This window comes from Macaca mulatta, chromosome 5 (assembly GCF_049350105.2).
Source record: "Macaca mulatta isolate MMU2019108-1 chromosome 5, T2T-MMU8v2.0, whole genome shotgun sequence".
In the NCBI taxonomy this organism is placed as follows: Eukaryota; Metazoa; Chordata; class Mammalia; order Primates; family Cercopithecidae; genus Macaca; species Macaca mulatta.
Window position 1 is genome coordinate 14,788,412 of NC_133410.1, and position 23,779 is coordinate 14,812,190.

The window sequence follows — 23,779 nt, forward strand, 5'->3', positions numbered from 1 at the left end:
CTGACACTTTCTCTATTTCCTTGTTAATTTGCAGGGCAGCAGCCACTACTCAAAGAAAAGCCCCAAGTCTTTATGCAGAACAAAGTGCGGTTCTTATCATTCCCCTCCTTCTGGTGCTGGCTTCCGGGACTCAACGGTAACTGTGAACTGTGTTGCTCTAACCCTCCCCCAGCCCTGCAGCCTCCCCTTGCAATCATCATTCCTGTTCTGTGTATACCAAATGATTCTGTTGTCTAAAGAAGCTCTTTGCGGGGAAAACGATGTCCTGAAATGGTATTTCAATGAGACATATGCACAGGATTTCAGAAACAAGAAATTAGTTTTATTTGGCAGATTAAAAAATGCTGCATTAGAATTAAAGCAAGTTATTTTCTTATTTTTATAATGACACAAAGCACTGGGAGTCAGACTGCTTGTATATTATCAAACATTTTCAGAGAATTCTAATAAAGCTGTATTTTACATCATCTATATTTTCCTGTATCTCCTGTATCTCCACACACACTGCATGCTTGTTGATCACTTAAGATATATGTGTACTATATAAATGTATGCATATATATTTTGTCTGCAAAGATTTCATTTATTTGGTATAAAGATGTTCAGTTACTGGTTCCTTTTTGTTTTGAGAGACAGAGTTTCGCTCCTTTGCCCAGGCTGGAGTGAAGTGGTGAGATCTCAGCTCACTGCAACCTCCACTTCCAGAATTCAAGCGATTCTCCTGCCTCAGCCTCCCGAGTAGCTGGGATTGCAGGTGACTGCCACCATGCCCAGCTAATTTTTGTATTTTTAGTAGAGACAGGGTTTCACCATGTTGGCCACCATGTTGGCCAGGCCAGTCTCAAACTCCTGATCTAAGGTGATCCACCCGCCTCAGCCTCCCAAAGTGCTAGGATTACAGGCGTGAGCCACCACACCCAGCCATAATTGTTACTTATAATGAGGGAAAAACCCAAAATGTCCAGCAATATTTACATATTTACTGAAACTGTTTGGAACTTGTATTAGTTTGTTCTTGCATTGCTGTAAAGAACTACCTGAGACTGGGTAATTTACAACAAAAATTAAAAAGAGGTTTAATTGACTCACAGTTCTGTGTCCAGAATTGGTTCCTTCTGGTGGGTTCTTGGTCTCGCTGACTTCAAGAATGAAGCCGTGGACCTTCGTGGTAGTGTTACAGCTCTTAAAGATGGTGTGTCTGGAGTTTGTTCCTTCAGACGTGCCCGGAGTTTCTTCCTTCTGATGGGTTCGTGGTCTCGCTGACTTTAAGAATGAAGCTGTGGACCTTTGCGGTGAGTGTTACAGCTCTTAAAGGTGGTGTGGACCCAAAGAGTGAGCAGCAGCAAGATTTATTGTAAAGAGCAAAAGAACACAACTTCCACACCGTGGAAGGGGACCCAAGTGGGTTGCCATTGCTGGCTCTGTGGCCAGCTTTTATGCCTTTATTTGGCCCCACCCACGTCCTGCTGATTGGTCCATTTTACAGAGTGCTGATTGGTCCTTTTTACAGAGTGATGATTGGTGTATTTATAATCCTTTAGCTAGACACAGAGTGCTGATTGGTGCGTTTTTACAGAGTGCTAATTGGTGCATTTACGATCCTTTAGCTAGACACAGAGCACTGATTGGTGTGTTTTTACAGAGTGCTGATTAGTGCATTTACAATCATTTAGCTAGACAGAAAAGTTCTCCAAGTCCCCACTCGACCCAGGAAGTCCAGCTGTCTTCACCTCTCACTTCCACAGGCTTACAGGAAGCATGGCTGGGGAGGCCTCAGGAAACTTTTGATCATTGTGGAAGGCAAAAGGGAAGCAGGCATGTCTTACATGGCCAGAGAAGGAGGAAGGGATTGAAGGGGGAGGTGCTACATGCTTTCAAACAACCAGATCTTGTGAGACAGATCTGTCATGAGACAGCACTAGGGGGATGGTGCTAAACCATTAGAAACCACCTACATGAGCCAATCACCTCCCACCAGGCCTCACCTTCAACAATTCAATATGAAATTTAGGTGGGGATACAGAGCCAAACCATATCAGAACCATTTACATGGGTTTTAATATATTTGTAGAATGGAGTATCATTCAACAAGTAAAAGCCATGTTTACCAATTCAAATGTTCTTCAAATGGTGAATGAATAAACTAACTGGTAAATCTATACCATGGAATACTACTCAGCAATAAAGGTAACTACCTTGATATATGCAGCAATATGGATGAAACTAAAATGTGACAGCTGCCACACCAAAAGGCTACCAGCTGTATGATTCTATTTATATGAGATCCTCAAAAAGGTGGAACTGTAGGAGCGGAGAGCAGACCAGTGATTGTAGGGGTTGAGGATGATTAGGACTAGAGGGAGGAGCTGACTGCAAAGTGACACTGAGAGAAAAATTTGGGGAGCGATGGAACTGCTCTGTGTCTTGATTGTGGTAGTGACTGCATGAATCCATGTGTTTGTCAACACTCATGGACCTGTATATGAAAAAGAGTAAATTTTATTTTATGTAAGCTAAAAAGAAATGTTTTCAAAGAACATTTAATCACATAGGAAAATCTGTAAGAGATAAAATATAAAACTTTATCATATGATGCAAATGTCTAAAGTATGATACAAATTTAATATATTATGAATATGTGTGCAGATGATATACATATATTATAAATGAACGACACAAAAGAAAATAAACCAAAAGGCCAAGCAGTTTTCTCCAAACGGTGGTCTTATTTTATATCTGACTTTTGATATTTTTGTGTTTTCCAAATTTTCTCCAATGAGTATGTGTTGCTTTTATTATCAGAAAAAGAGAAACACAAACACACACACAGACACACACATCATATGTGTAGTAATTTGACCCAACATAAAACATTTCCAGAAGGGAAAAACAAAACCAAAAGCTCATCACAGACACTTCTGTTATCTCTTTACTGCTTGTTTGACCTAAAGCAAGTGTGGGTCGTTAGGCTTGAAAGCTGATGATTCTAATTCTGATGCTCCAGGGCCAGCAAGTGGCAGAGGAGCTCCTTACCTTCCTGTAGGGTGCTATAGATCTCTGTAGAGAAAACGACCATGCAGCCCCTGGTGACCCCCGGCAGCAGCAGGACATCTCTCCAGCCCTACAGTTCTGAATACCAAGCTCTCTCTTCCTTACCCTGCCACCCCCATCTCTGGAGAGATCCTCCTGGCAGTGTCGTTACTCAATTTTTGTGGACACTTGACCAAATATTCACTATAAAACTAGGAAAACACACAGCTTTATGGTTATTGCATGTATATAGATATATATTAGGTTGGTGCAAAAATAATTGTGGTTTTTGCCATTAAAAGTAGGGGCAAAAACTTGAGGTCAGGAGTTTGAGACCAGCCTGGGCAACATAGTGAAACCCCGTCTCCACTAAAAATACAAAAATTAGCTGGGTGTGTTGGTGTGTGCCTGCCCAGCTACTTGGGAGGCAAAGCAGGAAAATTGCTTGAACCTGGAAGATGGAGGTTGCAGTGAGCTGAGATCGCGCCAGAGCACTCCAGCTTGGATGACAGAGTGAGAATCTCTCTCTCAAAAAAATAAACAAACAAACAAACAACAACAACAAAAAACCCCTGCTATTTGAAAAACAAAAAAGCCTGATATTACTTTTAATGGCAAAAACTGCAATTACTTGCACCAACCTAATAGAGAAAACACAATGTATTTAAAATTCAACCTTGTGAATATCTAGAGATCCTCTCAGACATTGGGCTGACTTCAGTCTCTTTCATTTGAAATCACACAATGGCTTTTTAACTTGTTTCCTGTGCCTTCTGCCTCTTTCTCTTCCGACTTTTCATCTCCCATCATTACCCCCACTTTGTGGGGTCTACACACAGGTCTGCCCTGCCCCTGGTGCTCAATCCAGGGGTTGTCCCTACATTGCAGGAGGGGCCAGGCTACTTGACTGTCACCATCGGTCACCTTTGTCATGACCACAGCAAGCATTCACTGACTTATACTTGTCATGCCTTCCAGTTTCCATGACCAGCATACTCCAAAGCACCTGGCAAAACAGTGGATTCCTTCCTCCGTGGGATGCTATGGGGCCAGGTTTTGGTAGCATTACCGAAACACCAGGGTTTTCTCTAGGTCCTGCTGCTCACTGCACCGAAAGCAAGTCACTGAGATGAGCATTGCCAGAGAAGAAGGCTTTTTTGGGTGCTGCAGCCAAGAAGAAGGGGAGATCAGTCTCAAAATTGTCTCCTTGGCCAGTCGACTAAACTTAGGGGTTTATATAGCAGGAAGGAAATGTAACTATATGTGAGAAAACAGGAATGAGGGAGGGGTAAGGAAGAGAAGCTGCTAAATAGGAATCATGATTGATGAAGGGTCTGGCATCTAATTGTGTGGATGTGGTGGTCTGGTGAGTTTTGGTTCCTTGATACTAACTGGGTGGCCTAAGGGTCAGTTTCCTGAGGAAGGAATTCAGATAAGACAAATGTAAGTTTCAACCTTTAAGATGAGAGGGTCAATTTTCATGTTTATCCAAAAAACAGTAGACATCTCTTCTCTGGGCCAGCTGGGCTGGTTTCAGTCAGACACTGCCACAGGGAGCAGGCAGGAGCGGGAACCAGGCCACACTCAGAAGGGTTAAGGAAAGAGACTATGGGAAGGGAGACTGCAGAGAAATGAAATCCATGAAAATCTGGCATGTGGTAGAATGTTCATTTGGTTAGCCACTGGTGTGTATTGTAAAAGTGGTATCAGCTTCTTACAGAAGGTGTGCTCAGCTGGGCTCCTCTAACCAAGTTGCTTGGTGCTCTACCCAGACGTGCTCTCTACTCTCCCCCTCCTCAGGGTCTTTGAATATGTTGGTCTCTCTGTGTTGATTTTCCTTCCTGCCCTGTCTCCCATCTGGCAGACACTAAGACATCCCTTAAACATCACCTCCTCCCTGGATCCTTCTGTTGACCTCTCTCCCTGAAAAAGAGCAAATAATTCCCTAACCGGGCCCATCTCCATGGTGTTAGCATTATTTGGGTCCTTGCCTGACTTCACCCTGGGACTGTGGCTTCTTTGTAGACTCACCCATCTTTGCAGCCCTAGCCTAGCCCTGCCTGGATGAAGTAGACCTTCCATGTGTGAATAAACTAAGTTTAATAGAGGAAAACACAGGGTGGGGGATTATTTAGCATTCTTTTGTTGGAGGAGGCCAAGGAGGGTACAAGGGAAGATTAATAGCATGGTGTGCCATGCTTTCCTGTATTTATGCCATACTTCCATAAAACACTTGAAGTGTGTGATATTGCTAGGGTGTGTGAGGGGAGCAGTGAGGGAAGATGACAAGCAGCATAAGACTTTTGGGTACTCAGAGAAAGAGAAAAAGACCCAACCAACCAACTTCCAATTCATAATTCATGGTTTGTCTCAGGACCGTCTGGCTCCTCAGGCCAATCCCATGGGAGCCCCAGCCAAGGGGTGTCTCTTAGGCCAAGCTTAGAGAACACAGTGTCTGCTGCCTTCATGTTGCCTGGGTTACCAGGGGACTTAGCCACTCACAGCACAGTGACCTGCGACTCAATTACAGAAATGCCATTTTGAGTTCCACAGGAAAAAATAAGGCTTTATTTTTAAAAACTAAACATAACTTCACTTTTTCCTGAATATAAGAGTAATAATGGTTGCTTACTTGAAAAAATCTACACAACACAGAAAAATTAGGAAGAAGGCAATAAATCTCATCTGTCATACCACATGCAGAGTATCAGACATTTTTCTATGTGTTTTTATGCTCATATTTATATTTTTAGACCTAAGAGGCTATGTGGGACATTAGGAGTGCAGCCCAGAGCAGAACCATTCAACTGCCAGTGCTAGCCTTTGCACAAGGTAAATCACAAGTTTCAAACATATCATTGCCTCCTGACTGGTCTCTCTGCTTCTGCTTGGTTTCTCCTTCAGCCTAACTTCCACAATGCTGCCAGAGCAATGTCCTACGCTAGGGTCCTGAGTGCATTGCCCTCTTGCTCAAAATCAGCAATGGTTTCCTACCCTTGGCAAGATAGATTTCAAATTTTACAATCTGCTGTTCAAGAAGCCAGGCCCAGTGGCTCATGCCTATAATTCCAGCACTTTGGGAGGCCAAGGTGGGTGGATCACTTGAGGTCAGGAGCCCTGGACAACATGGTGAAACCCTGTCTTTACTAAAAATACAAAAATTAGCTGGGCGTGGTGGCACGTGCGTGTAATCCCAGGTACTCCAAAGGTTGAGGCAGGAGAATAGCTTGAACCGGGGAGGCAGAGGTTGCAGTGAGCCAAGATTGCTTCACTGCACTCCAGCCTGGGTGATAGAGTGAGACTCTGTCTCCAAAAAATAAATAAATAAAATAAAATAAAATAAATCTGCTATTCAAGATCTTTCCATTTGCCCCTAAACTGCCTTACTAGGTCTGTGTCCCAGGAGACCCCACTGCACTCTCCATGAACTCTCAGAATACTCTCAGTTCCCTATTCTCAACATAAGCCTTTGGATCTGGTACCTTTGCTCACCTCCTCCTTGAAGCCTTACTTAGTTCTAGATCCATTTGTTTTTATATCTCTCTTGAGGACAGCAACTTTACCTCTTTGTCTTTGTGTCCGTTATACTGCTTTACCCTGACCAGCCACGACCTCATCGGCATTTGATCAGATTGAGTGAGATCCTTGGGTTTAGGGAATCAAGACAAGGGAAATGTGGAGGCAGCCTAACATTGTGGCAAAGAGCATGGACTCTGGCACCTAACAGGTTGGCCCACATCCTGCCTTCAGCACTTGCTCGCTCTGTGGCCTTGGGCAAGTCACTTACCTGACCTGAGCTGTATCACCTTGTGTGTAAGCAGGGAATATAAGTACTCATAATTCAATGAGTGAATGTGCATAAAGAACCCAGAACAGTGCCAGGTGTATAGTAGATCAGCCCTGTGTAAGTGTTATTTGCTAGTATTGTTGTTATTACTACTAGAGTTGTTTGATAGCTGTCTAAACACCATCTGCAATACAGCACTCTCTGCAGATCAGAAGTTACTGTGCACTGGGCATTCTGTGAAGTATTTTCATACACGGCCCCTTTCAATCCTCACTCGACCCCATGGAATCAGTTCTCTTATTATTCTATTTTACAGATGAGAAAACATAGACATAGAAAGCTTTTCTTACGTGGCCAAGGTCACCTCTCTTGGCCTCGGTTCCTCCCTGGTCTGGGCAGCAAGGGTGGGTGGCAGGGAGCCTTGGCAAAAACAGCTAAGAAAACCAGCCTCGTGTGTCTTCAACAAACAGGTCCCAGCACCAGCTCCATGCCTGGCACACTTAATGGGTACTTAATGTTTTTCTACCAAGTGAATGAACAATGCTAAGCATTTGACCAAAAGAGAAATGCACATGGAAGACCCCTGAGCACAAGGACTATGTGGGCACATGAAGAACTGAGGTCTACTCTTTCCTCTCCTGCCCTAGGTACCAGGTACTTTACACTTGGCTGTATTCCCTCTAGCACGATAGACTTGGTAACAAGGGACTTTCTGAACCTGAAGAGGAAACTGTTCAGGTGAGGAGTCTATGATGTTGGTCAATATAAAAGGAGAAAAAAAATCCTAAAAACATTCCTAAATATTGGTTGATTTAAAAATATATGTTGGAAGGTATAAGAGTTTGATAAAAATAAAATTAACTAAAAAATCCTTGATGACCTTGATGGGAAGTGGGAATGGCCACGCCTTGGCCAGCTGATGGCTTACCTGTTTGAAGTTCACCTTCAACACAATTGTTACAGACTGAACTGCGTTCCCTCAAATTCATAGTTCGTTACGGCACCCTACTAAGCCAACATGACAATGAACATTTCCAAAGTAAAGACTAGAAGCAGGCATGTGCCAAGTGAACACTAGCTTTTTAAAATTTCTTCAGCTGTGAAAATTGAGGTTTGCCAAAAGGTGCCAAATGAACATGGCTGATTGAGAAGTAATCCCGGTTCCACTAACCTGAGAGACAGCCCAGGCAAGCTGACCTGGCTCCTAAGGCTCATTTCCATTTAGTCAGTCTTTCTGAAGTTTCCCAGGGTGAGAAAGTGGAACTCAGGACAATGAATCGTCATTGGAGACTCTGCAGTTGCTGGAACTTAATTCACAGGCATTTGAAACCCAGAACTCAGCTTTACTCTTCTCAGGAGACTTTTGGCACCAAAGAGAAGGGCAAATTGAAAGCCCATGCTGGAGAACAGGGCACAGCTGTTGCTGAGACTGGGAGCTTGTTTTTAAAGACCTGGTGAGGGTTTCAAACACCCACATGCATAACCAATGAAGCAGGTTGGAAAATCTGAGCTATGCTTATTTCATCATAATTACTCATTACTTGAAGTCTTATGTATTCGTATTTTCTTGGTAGTCTCTTTAAAACATATTTCAATATGAGACGTATATGTATTAAATCACTCCACTTAACATTTTAGGAATACAGTTTTGTTTTTCCCCTAAAAGATGTATAACGCAGCAGGTTCTCTAAAGCACATGTACTCATTGTTATGTGATTTGGGCCTTTGAAAGTTCTTTTATCATGTAGCTATTAAAGGGTAGCTGTCAGAATTACCCAAACTCTTCACTGAAATGACTTACTTATTTGAGAAAAATACATGTTAAAAAGCCAAACCAAGTGTGTGTGTGTGTGTGTGTGTGTGTGTTTCTCCCCTGCACAAAAGTAGAAGGGTTTTCATTTGGCTTGTGCCAGCTGTACCTTTATGACTTTGCTATAGGACATGTGACATAGTAACTCTAAGACGGTGCTTGTAAAATTTTTAAATAGTTAACATACAGTGGCAAGCTCTCAGGGGAACACATTAAACTTGATTGAATTTTGTAGGGTACAATGATCTGTACAGAATTATAATCAGAGTGAAGTCATTGTTCACCATTGCTGCTATTAATAAAATTTGGTGATAGGAGGGGGAAGGAGAAAGGGAGGGAGGGAAGTGGGTGAGAGAGAGAAAAGGAGAGGGAGAGACAGAGAGAGAGAGAGACAGAGAAAGAGAGGGAGGAAGGGAGAGAGATAGAGATAGAGGGAGGAAGGGAAAGAGATAGAGATAGAGAGAGAGAGGGAGAGAGTGTCTCTCCTGAGCCTCACTGGCTGATAACTAAATTAGTTGGGGGAGGGGGGTACTGAGTCTCGTTCTGTCACTCAGGCTGGAGTGCAGTGGCACCATCTCGTCTCACTGCAACCTCTGCCTCCCAGGTTCAAGTGATTCTCATGCCTTGGCCTCCCTAGTAGCTGGGACTACAAGGGAGGCGCCACTATGCCTGGCAAATTTTTTGTATTCTTTTTACTAGAGACAGGGTTTTGCCATGTTGGCCAGGCTGGTCTCAAACTCCTAACTGCAGTGATCTGCCCACCTTGGCTTCCCAAAGTGCTAGGATTATAGGCATGAGCCACCATGTCGGGCCTAAATTAGTAGTTATTATCTACTTTCATTTGTGTGATGAAGATGAAACAGAGTCCTTTGGGATTGTGCACTAGGGGAAACCTTAGATAGTCTAGCATCAGGAGAGGAGGCTTTCCAGAAAAAGTGTTCCTTAAGTTGAGCCTGGAAAGATGAGGGCTATTAGCCAGATGAGAGGTGAGGCTGTGAGGGAGTGGACTGGAAGTATTTTCAGGTAGGGAGACTCATCTACACAAAGGTTTATGTTCCCAACTACTGAGTTTGTCTTCAGCATTTGCGCTTTATTTATTTAACAGATTTATTAATTTGTTAAATTATAACAAATATGTGACAGCAGAGCTGAGGATATTAAAATAAAATGTAATTTTATTTCTTATATCATATGTTGGTGAAGAAGGAGCAGCAACAGAGGCTGGAGCATTATTTACAAACCAGATTATTTGTCTGGAGATTCCCAGGGCAGCAACTGGGACAGGGGCTCCTGAATCCCTCAGACTTTAGGCCATAAGCCAATGACCATTTTCTGTAAAAGGTGAAATAATACTTTCAGCTTTGCTGGCCATGCAACCTCTGTCGCAACTACTCACCTCCACGGTTCATGAGGGGTCCACAGGGTTCATGATCCCTCATGAACGGCAGAGTTGAGTAGCTGCGACAGAGGTTGCATATATTTACTCAGTCAATATTTACTGATGATATTGATTAGGAGTCTTGGGAAGAGCAGTGACAGTGTTTGGCATTATATCCAGGGACAAAAGATTGGATTTGGCCCTGTTACTTACTCCTCCTCCAACAAAGTTGTCAAACGGGGTTGCTACAGACAAGTCGAATCACAGATTGGAGATCAGCTCCCATTATGTAACAGCTGGATTGTCAGGCTTCCCTCTAGGGGCCATCCCTGTCTACAGCTGGGGTGGACAGGCCAGGGAGGACACCATACTTGGAGTAGAGTAACCTTGTCCAGGAGTAAAACATGGTCCAAGAATTCTGTGCTCCTAGCAATCCTATTATTATAGCAGTGCTTCCTGATGAGAGAGGAAAGGTAAGAAGAGGAAAGCTGAGGCAGATAGATGGGGAAAGTACTGAAACATTCTGTTCACGTCCTCAATAACCTTCATGAAAAATCAGTCATAGGTGCTCCAAACCTCCAAGGGGCTTCCAACATTGTGTGCAGGGAAAGCTGTAATTCACAGCCTTATTGAGAGCACGTGTCAATGGCCCGTAGCAGGGGCCCATTCTGGCTTTTGTACAACCCCAGAGACACACGTGGGTTTTCCGTTTTTAAATGGTTGAAAAAATCAAAAGAAGAACATTATTTCATGGCATCTGAAAACTACATGAAGCTCAAATTTTAGTGTATAAAGTTTTACTGGAACTCAGCCATGCTCGTTCGTTTATGCTTATCTACTCCGCTTTCGAGCTACTGCAGAGTTGAGTAGTGGCAACAGAGGTTGCCACAAAGCGAAAAGTATTATCTCACCTTTTAGAGCAAATGTTCATTGGCTTATGGCCTAAAGTCTGAAGGATTCAGGAGCCCCTGTCCTGGATGCTGCCCTGGAAATCTCCAGATGCATAATATGGTTGGTGCATAATGCCTGGGTCTCTGTTGCTGCTGCCTCCTTCACCGGCACACAGTATAAATAAATAAAACTCCATTTTATTTTAACATGCTCAGCTCTGCTGCCAAAGCTGTGATAAGCTCAGAAGCAGTGTTTCAGGGTTTGGGATGGAGAAGAAGGTGGTCTCTTCTCTTGCGCATCAAGGGATCCTCTTTATTATTTAAGCCAGATTACATTTGCTATGGTTTGAATGTTTGTCCCTCCAAACCTCATGCTGAGATTTGATCTTCAATGTGGCCACGTTCAGAGGTGGGGTCTAGTGGGAGGTGTTTGGGTCATGGGGGTCGATCCCTCATGAATTCATTACTGCTCTCCCTTGGGGGTGGGTGAGTGAGTTCTCACTCTGTTAGTTCCTATGAGAGCTGATTGTTAAAAAGAGCCTGGCACCTGTCTCCCTCCCTCCTTGGCTTCCCCTCCCGCCACGTGATCTCTTTGCACACTCTGGCTCCCCTTCCACTTCCACCATGAGTTGAAGCAGCCTGAGGCCTTCACCAGATGCAGATGCCCAATCTTGAACTTTCCAGCCACCAGAATTTTGAGCCAAATAAACCGCTTTTCTTTATAAACTGCTCAGGCTCAGGTATTCTGTTATAGCAACACTAAACAGGCTAAGACACAGTTTTTGACTGACTTTGAATTTCTTTAGAAAGCAGACCCTGTGACAGAGAATAGGTCCAGGGAGCTTATTTGGGAGGTGATAAACTACCTGAAGATACAGGAAACACTGACGAAGAAGTGGGAATTGAGTTAGGGACGGCAGGAAGCCAATACAGTGTTATCAGGCTGTTAGCACTGAAGGAAACTAGGGTTGAAGCCTGCCGGGGAACTAAGGTGTACAGTGCAGAATGTACCTCAGACTGATTGTACCTGAGACAGGAGGAGGTTGAGATATTTATCCATTTGTCAGTCATGGGTTCAGGACTGTTCCCAAGAGGACATGGGCCTGCCCTTAGATGGCAACTGGCACCAGCTGCAGCAGAGATGGGATGGACAGAAAACAAATTCATATGAAGTTTCAGATGAACCACTTATTTACAAGGAGGACAGTTTTGAAATTAATTTTTCCTTATAATTTAAGGTACATAAAGGATGCATAAACAGACCTTTTGAAGTATGTGCAAATCATGAACCCACTTTCAGTTTGTTGCACCAACTTCCACAAGTTACAATGTCAGAGGAAACAACAAAATTCCCTTGCATAACTTTACATTTAAATTAAATTCAGACACCAAGATGGTGACCCCCATGGATCTTCACAGAGCTTCAAGCCAAAGTTTTTGACACTGAACAGAAGGTGAAGCTTACAGACATACCGACTAGACAGCTAAACAGAACAAAAAAGCATGCACATCTTACAGATGCAGAGATCATGACTTCAGTGGATGAGACTAACCTGTATGAAGGTGTAGGATATATGTATGAAGACAAAGAATGTTTATTCTTCAATCCAAGGAGGCAGTTCACAATAAGCTGTTAGAAAGTCAGAAAATAGAAGAAGAAAAGAAAATTAAAGAACCAAAACAGAAAAAATCCTACCTAGAGCAGAATGTTAAGGAAGCTGAGGGCAACATCTGGGAGATGCTGATGGCACAAAACGCCCAGTTGGGAGCCTCTGGGGGAAGCTCTTCCTCTTGCCCCTCCTATTCCTGGCAAGGGCAGAGAGGTCTGTGCAGGGAAACACTCTCTCTTCTGCCCTGATGGATGTTTTACCTAGATGGCCTAGCAATATCACATGTTCTACATAATCCTGAGCCCCTCTTGTATCCCAATCCTGAGATTTTTACCCTGGCTTTGCCTCCCCTGCTCAGAACACTCTTTTCTGTTGGTGTGAGTCATGAGCTCCCAGGAAAGGGAAGATGGGAGCCAGGACTGATAGGAGGCTCTGTCTGAGGCTTCCATTAGGGACGTTGGTCAGGCCAATAAACGGCATCTGTCCCACTCTGCTACATCTGCTTTTCTTGAGCCGAGGGATAGGAATGGAGGGTGAGAGAGGCAGTGCTTATCTCCATCACAGCTCCTGCTCCCTCTGCATTGGAGTCTTTCTTTCCTTGGAGGATGGGATCTTGTCCTCTTACTTTTCCTTTTCTGGATCTTTGACTGACCCCTTCACCTTCTGGGCCTCTGTGTAGTATACAGATGAGGAAGAAAGAAGACTTATACCCGTAACTGAATTTAAGTGAAAAGAAGAGTGGTTCCTTTATGGCAGTCTGCCTACAGATTCCTTTCCCTACTTTCTCTCATACCTTCTGTATTAGTCAATTTGAACACTGCTATAAAGAGCTGCTCGAGACTGGGCAATTTCTAAGGGAAAGAGGTTTAATTGACTCACAGTCCTACATGGTTGCGGAGGCCTCAGGAAACTTACAAATCATGGTGGAAGGCCAAGGGGAAGCAAGGCACATTCTTCACAAGGTGGCAGGAAAGGGAATGACACAGGAGGAACTACCAAACACTTATAAACCCATCAGATCTTGTGAGAACTCACTCACCATCAGGAGAACAGTGTGGGGGAAACCGCCCCCATGATGCAATCACCTCCACCTAGAGTCTCTCCCTTGACACATGGGATTATGGGGATTACAATTTAAGATGAGATTTTGGGTGGAGACACAGGCAAACCATATCACATTCCAAAAGAAAGTTCAACAATAAGCAGCACTTCCAAGACTCTCTCCCTCTGGCCAATATTATAAGATGGACACTGTAATCGTGAGGCTTAGGGGCAGAGTAGTGCTGGAGCTGGCTTATACCCGCTCAGGAGGGCTGGTTGTTCAATTTACATGAATTTTGTTGCAAGCCACTTGTTAAATACACCCATTACAAAAATTATATAAATTTGAAAACCGTGTTAAAAACAAGGATAATGAATGTTCAAAGCTCAAAAAAAAATTCAGACTAACACAGAACTGATTTGTCTGAAGAGTTAAATTTTTTGGAAAAAATTTTCTGTAAGTCATTGCTTCTAGATGTACTAAAATTTATATAATGAAATATTTTTTCAGATTTATTCCAATGCTATAAAACATGTTTAGCATTTCAGTAGCAGTTGTATTAGCAGAAAATTCTTCTAAAATTTAAAATTATTAAAATTATCTTCAACTTTGCAGGTTATAAAAGTGTTTGATATAACTTTCAATTATATTGATCAATAATGAAGTTGCAAAAAGCATAAATGTTGATACCTAATAAATAAATTTACAGAACAATGAATTAGAGAAATCTCATAATAAATCAAGGTGTCACATTAAGAAAGTATTATTGTTTACTATATCATATAAAATTATATATTATACATTGAATTATATACAAATATAAAATTATGACACCAATATTTTCTTGCAATTTGTAAGTTTGTGTTATTACTCATGATCACTATTACTCTGATTGCATTTTATTAGTAATATAATATTTTTAAAGGAAAATGTATTGTTTTAGTATATTTAGCTTAGCTGTACTTTTTTTTCTGCTTTTTGAACAAAGTGCTTCACATTTTCATTTTGCATTGCCTCCAAAATTATGTAGTTGGCCCTGCCTTTAAAATCATGGTTTCTTCTAGGTAATATAGCTGAAATGTCAGGATCCAGGTTGTGCACTGTCTGCAGAGCCCTCTCTTGTTCTTAAGGTCGTTCAAAATCAAGAGCCTTCTGAATTACACGATTAATGGATCAGAACCATATTCCCAAATGTGGTTTGTGCTGTCTTCAAAATCCAGAGAACCCTTCCATGGGCTGTACTTCTTTCATAGTGGTAGGAAGATGAAATAACATATCCTTTATTTTGTAGGGGATACTCTGGAATGTCCCCAGACCACTGGCTCACTATAATCTCAGTCCCAGATCTTTGTAGGGTTTATCTCCCACCCTCTGGCCTGCATGTGTTTTAGTAGGGCATCTCGAAGCCTTGCCACCTTATGATTACTAATTTTACTTAACATGATGTTATCAATATAAGGGGGCCAGACTGACGTTACATAGAATGTTTAGACAAAGATCAAGGTTCTTTTAGACTACACAGGGATGGAGGAGAGTAGACCTAACATAGCCCTTGGGCAAGATGGTGAGTTACCTGCATAGTCAAGGTGAATGAACTGCATCTTATTCTTCTTCCCAAAGGAGACTGAAAATCAGGTATTTGCAGTATACCAAGAGTCAAAGGCTGTTATAATTTGCTGTCATAAAATACCACCATCTGGTACTGCAACTGCAAACTGGGGCTACCACTTGGCTAAATTATCTGACATAGTCCATTTAGTGTTTGGTTTTTTTCCAGGGGTTAGATTGATGAATTAAAGGAGGATATGATGAAATCACCACACTGTTCTTTCTTTTTGAGTCTCTAAGGGTGGTTCCAAGCCCTTGCATTACGCTGTGTCTTAGTTTATTTCCTACTGCTGTAACAGAACACCATAGACTGGGTAATTTGTAAAGACAAGAAACATTTCTCACAGTTCTGGAGACTGGGAAGTTTAAGAACGTGGCACTAGCAACTGGTGGGGCCATTCCATGGCAGAAGGCATAGCAAAGTGAAGAAACATGTGCATGAGGCAGGGAGAGAAGGGTGCCAAACTCATAATTTTTACCAGGATTCCTGCAATAACCAGCCCACTCCTGTGATAACACCATGAATCCCTTCATGAGGGCTCTGCCTCTTAAAGGCCCCACCCCTTAATATGGTTACTGTGACAATTGGATCTCATCATAAGTTTGGAGGGAACAATCAAGCCATAGAAACCTAGGATGTGGTATTGCTTTGGAACGGTGGTCACCTTCAGGGTGTTTACTACATCTTTCCTACCATAATGGCTCTTACTCCACAGGTCAAAGAACAAATGTGAGAGGGGGCTAGGGAAATTATCACAGGATGGGTCCTGACAAACTTAGTCCTGGAGTCCATTTGTCATCTAGCCTCAGTAAGTCCTTATTTGACTGAGCGGACCCATGACTGTGTTTTGGGTCTTGTAGCACTGACAGCTCGGACTCTGTGATCAAGTCATTAGAAGATCTCAGTATTTCCGTTCCTCCAAATATGCAGGAACTCCAATAAATGGGTATGGGTCCCTTTGGGGAAGGGTTGGGAGAATCACTATGTTATATGCTTGCTGTGGCTTACAGGACTCTTCTTCTCCCATAAGTGATTAAATCTGGGCCTGAGGAAGTCTGGGAACTGGGTATCAGACTGTGATCGTCCATTGTGGTAGCTGACATCATCAACATTTGGCTCTCTTGCTCTTGACCACTTTTGATTGTAAAGGTCAAGCAATATCCTTATGAACTGCACATCTGAGAGCTCTTAGGAACCATGGGATATATTAACCACAGTTTCAGATTCCTGTCTGTCAGGCCCCTTTTTGCCATGTTGCTTTTGTGCCATTATGGTAGTCATGGCTGCCTTGCTACCACCAAGCCTCCACTATTCTGGAATCCTATTTTGCTTTTGGTACTAGGAATCCCAGTCCCATGATAATATCGCTATCATCAGTCCTGCCCTTCAGAATATAAACCACTTTGGAGCTTTTCCGTGAAGCCAGTACCCGCATCACTATCACATTCTTTTTTTTTTTTTTTTTTTTGAGACGAAGTCTCGCGGTGTCGCCCAGGCTGGAGTGCAGTGGCGCGATCCCCGCGCACTGCAAGCTCCGCCTCCTGGGTTCACGCCATTCTCCTGCCTCAGCTTCCCGAGTAGCTGGGACTGCAGGCACCCGCCACCGCGCCCGGCTAATTTTTTGTATTTTTAGTAGAGACAGGGTTTCACCGTATTCTTGATCTCCTGACCTCGTGATGCACCCGCCTCGGCCTCCCAAAGTGCTGGGATTGCAGGTGTGAGCCACCGCGCCCGGCCACTATCACATTCTTTATTGTTTTAATGAAGAGCATCTTCTTGGACTCTCCTGGAAACATTGTCAACTGGTATGTTATTCTATGTCATTCTTTGGAGTAAGCTTATCTCCCTGAGCCAAAGCACAGTAGTAAATAAATCTCATCTAGTTTTAAAAAACATTTATTTATTTATTCATTAGAGACAAGTTCTCACCATCTCCCAGTCTGGAGCACAGTGGTCCCATCATGGTTCACTGAAGCCTGGAATTCCTAGGCTCATGTGATCTTCCTTCCTCAGTCTCCTAAGTAGCTAGGACTACAGGCACAAGTCACCATGCCCAGCTAATATTTTAAATTCTTATTTTTTGTAGAGATGGGGTCTTGTCATGTTGCCAAGGCTGGTCTCAAATTCCTGGCCTCAAGCAATCCTTCTTCCTTGGCCTCCCAAAGTGTTGGGATTACAGGCATGAGCCACCATGTCCGGCCAATCTTATCTAATTTATTTCAGGCTAGCTTTTCTCCAGATTTCAATGAGCCATTCCTACAGTTTTATTAGGGCCAGCTCTAAGTGCCTTGCCAGGTCACTAAATTTTGAGTCATGAGAGAGTACCCTTTTATCAATTCATTCTTTCTTATCCAGCCTTGTATACTCCATACCACCATTACCAGTCCAACACTATACTTACGCATGTTTTTCCAATTCCTGACATGTATTTAGGCAAATCCTACAATTCTTTTGGTTAACAATCCCTTTTCTCCAAAATAAGGGACAGTATTTCCCAGGAGCATGATGCCGATACTAGAGCTTAGTTATTGGTCTAGAAGCAGTGAAGGGAGCCAGGTTCTGAAGAGGGCAAGTGTCCTCTTGCAATGCAAGGCTGTGCACAGTTTCCAGGCAAAGGGAGCTGCTATCCTTCAGTAAGACGGGGAGAAAGCGACTCCTGCCAACTTACTGGGGGGTCATGGGAATCTGGGGGTTCAAGGTTAGCCATTACATAGGCAAAGATGTCGCTATCCCATCTCAGAGTCTTACTCCTTCCCCACCAAGGCCTTGACTTTAATGAAGGATATCTGCCAGGGCTGGGAATAGGGAGCAAGTTTTCTTGATTATTCTGCCGTGATCACAATGAACATGCTGTGCTTGTAGGATTTTCAGTCTACCCTCTGGCTGCAGGCGGTGAGGGCTTGTTCAGTGTTGAGGGCCATTGAGGTCTTCTGACTTCACACTACACCCGAGTTGATAGTTGGTAGTTGATCTGATCCTGTTATTTTCTTCCCTCAGCACATGATGGTAGTGGAAAGCAACAGCTAATTCCACATTCCTTATCATTACCATTTTATGACATCTCTCAGTTGCTGTAAATAGCATGTGAGTCAGTGCATCTCTTCCTCTTTTTTCCATCATAGTTCGCTTCATGCAAGAGTCACAGTAATTGAAATGCCACAGCACACCAGAGGAAGGCAGGATTGAGACAAGAGAGGGAAGCGGCCCATGAAGGATGCATTACCAAGCAAGTTGTCACTGAGGGCAACTGGAGCTTAATCCTGTGGGGACCTTTGGCTGGCAGTGTAGCACATTTCTCAGAGTTAATTAATCAAAGGCATGGGGAAGCTGAGGCCTCTATCCTGCATTCCTGCCAGTCATTGGTTGCTCCCAGGGAGGATATTAATTCCTGACACTTCCAGGCTGCCCTGTGTGGGGGCAGAACAGGTGTTGGAAGTCAGAGAAGGCTCTCAGGCAGTCACAGGTGCTTCCTATTGGAAGCTGGGAGGATGTGTCCAGAAATGGCCATTGCCAAGATGGATAAGCACGAGACACCAGCACTTTCTGCTACAAGTGGGTTTTCTGTCACTTGATCCAAATGCTTCCCAGTTGAGAGTCTGGATTTTATTGTTGTTGTTGTTATTTTACTTTATTCAGGGGATCTTTTCTGGGATCCTTTCAATTTTGCCTCTACCTCACAATTCATTATTGCTACAGATCTGCCTTCATTAATGAAAGAGTTACTACTCTATCACTCTCCTGGTCATTTTTTTATTTTTTCAAAGCAAAGAATACCTCTGGAAATAACTTCTTCAATTAGGACTAAAGAGCTTCCCTGTTTAGTAGCGTAACAAACCTGAAAGGTAGCAGATGTGGCATTCATGAGCAAATGACAGTAAAGAGTATTTTTCATTATTTGAAATTTCTTTTTTGTGGGTACATAGTAGCATATATTTATGAGGTACATGAGATGTTTTGAAACAGGCATGCAATGTGAAATAAGCACATCATGAAGAATGGGGTATTCATCCCCCCGCCGAGCATTTATCCTTTGAGCTACAAACAATCCAATTACACTTTGTAAGTTATTTTAAAATATACAATTAAGTTATTATTGACTATGGTCACCCTATTGTGTTATCAAATAGTAGGTCTTATTCATTCTTTTTTTTTTTGTATCCATTAACCATCCCCACCTACCTCTCATCCCCTCACTACCCTTCCCAATCTCTGGTAACTATCCTTCTACTTTCTATGTCCATGAGTTCAAGTGGTTTGATTTTTATTTTATTTTATTTTTGGAGACAGAGTTTTGCTCTTGCTGCCCAATCTCCACCTCCCAGGTTCAAGCGATTCTCCTGCCTCAGCCTCCTGAGTGGCTGGGATTACCGGTGCCCACCACTATGCCCGGCTAATTTTTGTATTTTTAGTAGAGACGGAGTTTCACTCTGTTGTCCAGACTGGTCTCAAACTCCTGGCCTCAGTTGATCCACCAGCCTCAGTCTCCCAAAGTGCTGGGATTACAGGAGTGAGCCACTGCGCCCAGCCTGGTGTGAATTTTAGATCTCACAAATAAGTGTGAACATATGATGTTTGTTTTTCTGTGCCTGGCTTATTTCACTCAACATAAGCAAAGAGTATTTGAAAATCCATTCCCATCCCTTCAGGTGGAAGACTTTTAATATGTCTCTGCTTAGAACTAGAGAGATGTTTATTAATTAACTGTGAAAGAGAGCTGGGCGAATAAGACAGATGTTGCTTTCAAGGAACTACTATCCAGAGTTATGCTGTCCAGTATGGTAGCCACGAAACACTTGCAGCTACTGAGCATTTGAGATATGGCTAGTGCCAGCTAAGATGGGCTGTAAGTGTACAATGAACACCGTATTTCAAAGACTTAGTACAAAGATAAAAGAATATAAAATATCACATTAATAATTGTTATATTGGCCGGGCGCGGTGGCTCAAGCCTGTAATCCCAGCACTTTGGGAGGCCGAGACGGGCGGATCACGAGGTCAGGAGATCGAGACCATCCTGGCTAACACAATGAAACCCCGTCTCCACTAAAAATACAAAAAAATTAGCCGGGCGTGGTGGCGGCGCCTGTAGTCCCAGCTACTCGGGAGGCTGAGGCAGGAGAATGGCGGGAACCCGGGAGGCGGAGCTTGCAGTGAGCCGAGATGGCGCCACTGCACTCCAGCCTGGGCGACAGAGGGAGACTCCGCCTCAAAAAAAAAAAAAAAAAAAATTGTTATATTGATTGTGTGTAGAAATGATCATGCTTCTTTTGTATATGTTGGGTTAATTAAAATATATTTTAACATTAATTGTAACTGGGGTTTTTTTTCCTTAATAATATAGCTACTTATAAAAATGTAAAATTTTATACATGGCTCACATTATATTTCTATTGGTCAGTGCTGATCAAGAAAAAATTATCAGGTGGTCCACCATGAATTATAATATCAGTCAAAACTCATTATAGTAGGTTCTGGAAATACAAAGGTGAATCCACACGATTTTCTATCCTCTAGTAGCTCTCAGCCTAGTGTTTGGAGAACGCAAACAGTAACATTTAATTGAGAAGACGGGCCTACCAGAGGTGTGAATCAGGTGTAACAGAGTTCATGTTCTAAAGAGACTTACACTAGGGTGGGGGTGCATGGAGTGGATAGGCAGGTGGGTGAGCAGGTTAGAGAAGATTTTAAAGAGGAGGGGATATATGAATTAATTTGTCGCAAGAGTGGGGTTTTACAAGGTAGAAAAGTGTGTAGTGTGTGTGGTGTTAAGCCTGTGAGTTGAAATAACTTCCCCTTACAATCCCCTTTAATTGAAAAAAATCTCAGGGAACATTCTGATTGGCAGGGCTGGAGTCACATGATCACCATGGGCCAATGACTACAGCTAGCTGAGTTGACTATTATAATTGACTAGCTATGACCAGGAAGGTGGTACCATGAAAGAAGACAGGTATTTTTATTCAGAAGAGAAAGAGAAGAAATTCCTCAAAAGAAAGGTAGCACTGGTCCATAAAAGGAGGCTGCTGGGAAGATTCAATACTCTTGCTACATAGTGGAGATCTAGATATATACATTATAGTCACTACTGTGTATACAGTATATATAGATATACACTATATCCATGTATGTAAATCTATGTGCATACACTATATGTATATCTATAGATCTATATTTAATTACTGTATGTTTATCTTATAGATATACATAGATATAATGTATACATCCACATATAGTATGCATACATCTATGTATATACATCTATGTATAGATGTACTGTGTATAGTGCATATAAATATACACTGTAGTCACTATTTTCTTTATCTTAATATGTTTATGTCTTAGTCTCTTTTCTCATCACAGCACACAAAATCCAGCACTTCTTCTCCTTTGTGTATTATGACAATTTATTTCTTGCAACGACTCATGGCAGTGGGGAATGTGGCTTGCGTAAGACTAGAAAATGAATTACTGCCGTTTTATAAACATGTTAAGGAGAGTTAGTTTTGTCCTGAAAGCAATGGAAAACCATAAAAGATTTAAAAACTTTGACAAGAGAGATGTATGATCAGATTTGTGCTTTGATCCTTAATTCATTAAACAGATATCATTGTTTGTTTATGAGTTCCAGGTGTTCTTCTAAGTGCTAAGATCTACTCAGTAAATGGGCAATTGTGCATATGTTCTTGTAGCGCACATACTAGTGGGTGGAGATAATAAATAGCTTGTATAAGGAATAAATTGTATTTTCGAAGGTGATGCATGCTCCAGGAAATAATACAACATGGAAAGCTAGGCTGGGGGCTATGGTTTTAAATGAGAAGTCTGGATAGGCCTCATCAAGAAGATGATGTTTAAACAAAGATTTGAAGGAGTGAAGGAATCAAGCCTTTTTTTTTTTTTTTTGAGACAGAGTTTCGCTCTTGTTGCCCATAATAGAGTGCAATGGCACAATCTCGGCTCACTGCAACCCCCGCCTCCGGGGTTCAAGTGATTCTCCTGCCTCAGCCTCCTGAGTAGCTGGGATTACAGGCGTGCACCACCATGCCCAGCCAATTTTGTATTTTTAGTAGAGACAGGGTTTCTCCATATTGGTCAGGCTGGTCTCGAACTCCTGACCTCAGGTGATCCACCGACTTGGCCTCCCAAGCCATTCTTATATCTGTAGAATGAACATTTCAAGCAGAGGGAGCAGAAGCAAAGGCCCCGTGGTAGCCACGTGTCTGAACTATTTGAGGAACGGCAAGGAGGCCAGGATGGCAGGATCAAGGTGAGGGAAGAAAATAGGCTAGATCAGGTCAGGCCTTGCAGTCTATTTCACTGTCTTTTGTTGGAATGAGATGGAAAGCCAGTAAAGGCCCATTGGAGACAGCCTTCTGGCCACTGTACATTGATGCTGGTTGACAATGTAAATAGTAAATATAAATCACTAAGAAGATATAAATCACTAAGAAGATAAAGTGATTTAAATATAAATAACAAAGAAATATTTAAATATAAATCACTAAGAAATATAAATATGAATCACTAAGAGATATTTAAATATAAATCACTAAGAAGATAAAGTGGCTGTTCTCTTAGCATGTCATCTGGCAATATATCACCCTCCATCTTCATCTCTCTGATATAAATGTCATATCCAAAATACACCACACTGCATTCTTCTCTAAAATTTCAGATTAGATATGTTCCGGCCTTTGTCTAAGCTGTCTCTATCTCTGGGGCTCAGATACATCAGGGCTGATAGCATGGGGCTTTCAGAAGTCCATTTGTGGGAGGGACAATTTTCAGATAAAGGCGGTCTGGAAAAGGGAGAAGAATTAGAAGGTATCCATCATATCTGTAGCAGATATTTGTTATGTATGTGTGTGCTCCTGTGTGTATATGTAGAAACCAAACATCCTGAATGGCTCCTGATCGCGCCAGTGGGTGTCCTCTGTCCTTGCATCATTATTAGTAGCATCCCTCTCCATTAGGTGAGGAGATGGAGTAGGGTCTTTAAGAATGTTACGAGACACAGAGCCACAAACAGTATTGGAATAAAACCCGGCTCTCAAAGTGTGGCCCAGCCATGGCACAGCTGGAGGTTCACAGAGATGGTGCCCATCCAAGGCAATGATGGGACATACATAAACTGCCTTGCAGGCAGGGAGAATCCAGTTCGGTCAGGCCCTATCCAGACACACAAAAGGCACACTCAAATCAGGAAAATTGGAGGAGGTTTAATAGGGACTATCTGCAAACACTGATGTGTGCAGAGATGCACCAACGCCTCACGGAGTAAGGCATCAGGCAGGTCGTGGGAATCTGGAAGGAGAGAGTCCCACGGAGAGGTTACCTCGAGAAGAGCAGTGGCCTCTGTCAAGGAACCCAGTGGCCTGAGGCAACCCTGCAGGGAGGAAGCCAGCTGAGGGAGTGGATAACCGGACTTCAGCCACCTTCCTTCCTCTGGGAGAGCCTGCTGGGGCTGGATCCAGGGCAGAGAGCCAAAGGGAGAGGCTGGAGGATCTGGAAGGCCAAGCGGGGGGTGTGAGGTCACAGCTTCTTCGTGTGTATCACCAGTGGGGATTGAGAGGAGAGGAAAACCACGATGGAGGCCATGGGACTGTGGGCAGCTTTTTTGAGC

General features: G+C 42.8%; 2 protein-coding genes across 3 annotated transcripts in view; both read left to right on the top strand.

Moving 5' to 3' along the window:
- BST1 (bone marrow stromal cell antigen 1) overlaps nt 1-1,090 on the top strand; it is a 57,898-nt gene extending 56,808 nt beyond the window's left edge. For both annotated transcript variants that reach the window (XM_078003173.1, XM_015138084.3), the window contains one exon: nt 35-1,090. In XM_078003173.1, the coding sequence (XP_077859299.1) occupies nt 35-140 (106 nt within the window). In that variant the 3' untranslated portion in view covers nt 141-1,090. The remainder of the gene's footprint in view (nt 1-34) is intronic.
- On the top strand, nt 1,090-16,098 carry LOC100426555 (prefoldin subunit 1-like). The gene is given in 5 exon segments (XM_015138065.3): nt 1,090-2,493; nt 12,307-12,466; nt 12,469-12,656; nt 14,678-14,785; nt 16,017-16,098. Coding segments are annotated over 5 exon segments (579 nt in total). The 5' UTR covers nt 1,090-2,452.
- The last annotated feature ends 7,681 nt before the right edge of the window (nt 16,099-23,779 follow it).